We start from the raw sequence: 5200 nt of genomic DNA, 5'->3' as shown, positions 1-5200 counted from the left end.
TGAGGTTTTGGTATCTTAGTTTTTTTTTACACTGTGTAGAAAAGTGCAAGTTTTACCTTTGAACCCCCCCCCCCCAAACTTTCATTTAAAGATGACATAGTTTGTTCCTATCATTTAAAATGTTCTGGTTTCAGTCGTTCCTTACTGAATGCCAGTTGCCTCTTCAAACATGGAGCCAGTTTTAATGTACATTCTTGTAATCACTAACATTTCCATGCATCAAAGTTAAGCAAAATGAGACTTAAGAACTGTTAGGTTTCAAAGTGAAAAAAAAAGTTGGTATTATTAGCTTACGAAATACAAGTTATGTTTAAGTGATGTTTCACGTTTTGAACGTATCATTAATAGTCACCGCTTATTTGAACTTTTTCCATCATTTTATTGAATCAGAAATCCCTAAATGTTCCGAAGATGACATGGCTGATTTTCCTCGACGCATGCGCGAATGGCTGTTTGCTGTGATGCAAGACCTGGCCCATAGAGAGGAGTTGAACCAATATTACACAGAGTTAGAGAGGAGGGCGGAGGAAGATCTCAGTCTCAAGTGGGTGAACTCTGTTATTTGGAAGTTTTGCGACCTAGACTCACATCCAGAAGATAGGTAATGTATTAGTACAAATTACACAAAATATTAATTAATTACGAATGAATATTATCACACAAAAAAGAAATTTTTGGTATATCAAGTGAATTATTCTTAAGAATGTGTTTCGCGTAATATTCTGAATTAGAATTCATCGAGACTATAAAAAAATAAGTAGTTTCTTTTATATTGTTTCTTTCAATACGGATAGTAGAATAATATATAATTTTGTTTATTAAACAAAATCACAACGAACAAAAACGTCTTTTAAAATAACTCGACGATTTCAAGTGTTATTTAACGAATTGTCAGTGAATGCAGAAAGGGTAATATAAAACTGGCTGCTGACTTAAAAAGAACTGAAAAAAAACGCATAAAATTCTGAAATAACCCATAATGTAACATGATAGATAAATAAGACAGGACAGAGCTGTGCCACTACAACTTGTCTAGTCAGAGATGTGCTGTTCAATCAGAGTTGTGCTACTAAAACAACTTGACTAGTCAGAGATGTGCTGTTCAATCACAGTTGTGCTACAACAACTTGACTAGTCAGAGATGTATTGTTCAATCACAGTTGTGCTACTAAAACAACTTGACTTGTCAGAGATGTATTGTTCAATCACAGTTGTACTACTAAAACAACTTGACTTGTCAGAAATGTATTGTTCAATCACAGATGTGCTACAACAACTTGACTAGTCAGAAATGTGCTGTTCAATCACATTTGTGCTGTTAAAACTTATCTTGTCAGAATTGTGTGTTTTTAAAGCTTATTCGGTCAGAGTTGCGCTTTTATAACTTATTCAATAATAGTTGCTCTAGTAATACTGATTTAGTCAGAGTTGTGACATTAAAACATGTATATCTTTCAACAGAATTGTAGTTGCAGTATTAACTTTGCAGTAACCCAATTTTAATGTCTCTCACGAATGGTATCGAACCTCGCACCTTTCGCACACCAAGCGAGCGTTCTATTAACTGAGTTAAAACAATAGTTAATGAGGTACTTTTTAAAAAGTTAAATCTAATACGGTTTTGTTTGTTTGTAGTTACGCTCTAAGCTACACAATGGGCTATCTGTGTTCTGTCCAAAACTGGTATCGAAACCCGGTTTTTAGAGTTGTAAGTCCGCAGAACTCCACTGGAGGGCACTAATCGGTTTAAACAAGGGTTATTCGAAATTTTGCTTACTAATGATAATACTGTTATTGTCTTACGAAAAGTCTTGCAGTAACTAACGTTTTCTTACGATTCTTTAATGATAGATTTAAACATTTCAATTAATACTTGTCTTTAGGCTTGAGAAGTGGAATTGAATCATTTAAATAAAAACATTGATGTTCATGTGTATAGTTTCTTCCGATAATTCTTCCCCTTTTTATGTGCTCTGTTTCGGCAAATTTTAAATTTGGCCATTTAGTGGAGACACAGTGTTCCGTTCAAATTATGCTTTCCATTCTGTGTTTTACGCTAACATTATATTTTATTGCTTTATTTGTACAGCTTATATTTCACTCGCATACTTTGTCGTTTTTGACACGTTAAAGGTTCCACTAACATTATGTTTTACAGTTTTGTGTGCACATATTTTACTTTTTAAGTGCATATCGTGTTCCACTTCTATATTTTACTGTTATTTTTTCGTGCATAATGGTTCTGTTACATGATATCTTCCTGTTTAAGTGTACAAGTGTTGTTTTTTTTTCCTAACAACAATAATTTATTTTTTCAAATGAGCACATTTTGTCCTACTAACTTGATGTTTTATCGTTTGTTTTAGTATAGTAACATTATGTTACATTAATGTAATATTGTACTGTTTTGTGTGTTTTTGTGCTCTGATGATCTTCTGACCCACTTTTCAATATTTTACGTAATCCGTGATTCCAGAACTATTTCACGTCAGGAGCTTTTCCCAATCCGAGCTCCACTGCTTTCCATGGAACATTGTATCTCTCCCTTTTTAGACGCTTGCGATGCTGACGATGATCAGTCTATAACTCTGTCCGAGTGGGGACTTTGTCTTGGACTAAAAGACAGTAAGTATTTTATCCTTTTCATATAAATAGAAACAAGTAAAGAATATATCACGTGGGTAGTAGAACGCACCTGCATTACTTAACTAAGTAGGTGTATATTTTAACAGGATCTTTAAAATATTTGACTCCAAAGTTTGTGTACCGATTTTCAGTACTGGAAACTAAATATGATGTAAAAGAGAGAGAGAAAAAAAAAAGGTTTTCAAAATGAAACTTTGTTAATTAATAAAATTAAAAAAATAAAACCTCGTAACATATGAATAATATAGTAAAAAAGAAAGACAAAAGGCTTTAAGAGATCGCAGTAAATATTTATTAAATTTTCAAAAACAAAAGAAAAACGTTATAACAATATTATTATACTCCAGGCTTTAAAGTTGGACAAGTTATGTATGTATGTACACCAGTTTTAATCACCTGGTAAAAGCCGTATTTTTCAAACAAAAGACTCGTTACTTTAGTTAAACAAAATATTAACTCTAAAATATAGGAGATACCAACGTCTTTTTCCTCCAAGTTACTGGTTTTAGGGAACATGTACCACAGCACTAATTAGCGAGAATAAATGCAATATTGTTGGGTTTTTTTTTTATCATAAGCTCACAAGAAATTTGGTGCATAAATAGCTCAGAACTTTGTTTTTAAATGTCGGTAAACTCATGACTGTTTCTATGGTTAAACTTAAAGCATTTTCTTTAGTAGTTATCAGGTTTGTCTGGCTTATTGAAATGATTTTCGTTTAAAAAAAAATGTAAATGATCTGGAAAATAATATGAATTAATACAGACGTTGTCACCTGGTCTTAATTAGGCCTGTTCGGAACACCTAAGCAAGAAAAATAAAAGGCAGAATGTAAGATTAGGGTTAGGAATTTTTTTCAGCTAGATAGAAGCTGATATGGGTAACGTTTAGGCCTTCCGATTAAATATAGTGATAATTCTTTACTAATGCCTACTTCGATGAATATAGGAAATGCTTAACGGGTTTTCATTAAGAACTTTTAAAGTATTTGAGGAACTGATTTTTAGAAACTTTTCAATTTAAAGTCTTTCTGTTAGAGATCAACATTTTAATCGACAATATTACAGAATTACTGTATAAATCATAAGATAGTGTAATACTAATAGTAATACTACAAAGATTAACTTAGGTGCAATTTGTTAACATTGATATGTAAATGCTGAATATAGATTATTTTCTTGTTTTAACGTTTTCTATCGAAGTACAAACTGTTTTTATTGTAATTTTAAAATTTTCCACCAGAGTATGGACTGATTTTCCTATATTTGTAAGACTGTGTTTTTTCTTGTAGTTGTAACGTTTTCTCTCTCCTGTCTTTCCAGACGAAATTCAAGACAAATGTGCAGCAGTACATGGAAGTCGAAATAAAGAATAACAACGCTACAGAAAAAACAAACAAACAACAACAAGAAATGGATTGTTTATGAAATCAAGACAATGCCCTAAATCACCAAACACGGCAATAATTCTATGAAATTACTAAGTTTATTGCTTAATTTCTTTCTGTGTTCTTTAATATGAAAATACTTACAGCTTTTCTACAAGACTTCAGGTGTTAATATATAAATGTGTTATGTTACTGTTCCGTAAGGACATCTAGGTTAAAATTCCATTACGTAAACAAGATCATTAAAAGGAACCCAAGAATTTTTGGTACATTGAGTGTTCTATATTTCCGTCTATGAAGAGTGTGACAATTATTCTAATTGAAATTACATAATTCTTAATGCCAGAAACTAGTAGTTTATTAATTTAATCAATTGATAACCTAATGCATGATAACTGTAATTAAATAATAATTGTTCTTGCATTGTATCCTGAATTATCTCAATAAATATTTTTTCCCCCAAGCTTTAATTTTCCTGAGTACTTTATGATACATTTAAAGGTTATTATTAAAGAATTTTACAATTAATTTGTCTTCATTTTTATTTGTGTTGGCAGGCCATAGAAACGCGCTCCACATTTTGAAGCTGTGAGACATATTCTGGTTTTCAAATCTTAAAACTTGGGTCCCATTTTTTTCGTTAAAATCGTAAACAGTAAATCATCCAAATAATAAATATTATCACGCGAAAATTGTTTTTTCACATGCATCGTTACTGCTACGGATATCGCTCTGACGAGTGAACGTTTTCGAGCAAATTCTGATTGGCCAGGAGTTTGCCGTAAAATTCTGATTGGCCAGGCGTTTGTCATAAAATTCTGATTGGCCAGGAGTTTGTCGTAAAATTCTGATTGGCCAGGAATTTGTCGTAAAATTCTGAACAAGTGTAATTCGTGTTCACCTTCAAGTTATTTTAAATAAATATTTCACGACTTGAAAACATCGGCTGTAAAATATATCTACCATTTGCATTCAACTGTCACATATTATTCTGGCGGGTGAAATATCATGTGCTGAGTCATATATGCAATATTGACCAACTCCTTAATTCATGACTAATGTGACCTGCAGTCAGTTTATATATATATATATATATATATAACTATTTTCAGTTCATGTTAATATGGTAGTTAAAACAATTTAAGTAAATACACGATACTGCTGAAT

General features: G+C 31.8%; 1 protein-coding gene across 1 annotated transcript in view; it reads left to right on the top strand.

Moving 5' to 3' along the window:
* LOC106466480 (SPARC-like) overlaps positions 1 to 4496 on the top strand; it is a gene marked incomplete at its 5' end in the record, with an annotated part of 6439 nt that extends 1943 nt beyond the window's left edge. Inside the window, 3 exons of the mRNA XM_013926772.2 lie at positions 391 to 601; positions 2477 to 2625; positions 3969 to 4496. Coding sequence (XP_013782226.1) covers positions 391 to 601; positions 2477 to 2625; positions 3969 to 4021 — 413 coding nt within the window. The remainder of the gene's footprint in view (positions 1 to 390; positions 602 to 2476; positions 2626 to 3968) is intronic.
* Positions 4497 to 5200: the final 704 nt, after the last annotated feature.

Source organism: Limulus polyphemus, unplaced genomic scaffold (genome assembly GCF_000517525.1).
Source record: "Limulus polyphemus unplaced genomic scaffold, Limulus_polyphemus-2.1.2 Scaffold2272, whole genome shotgun sequence".
NCBI lineage: Eukaryota > Metazoa > Arthropoda > Merostomata > Xiphosura > Limulidae > Limulus > Limulus polyphemus.
Note: the sequence above shows the minus strand (reverse complement) of the source record. Positions and strands in the feature narration are given on the sequence as shown.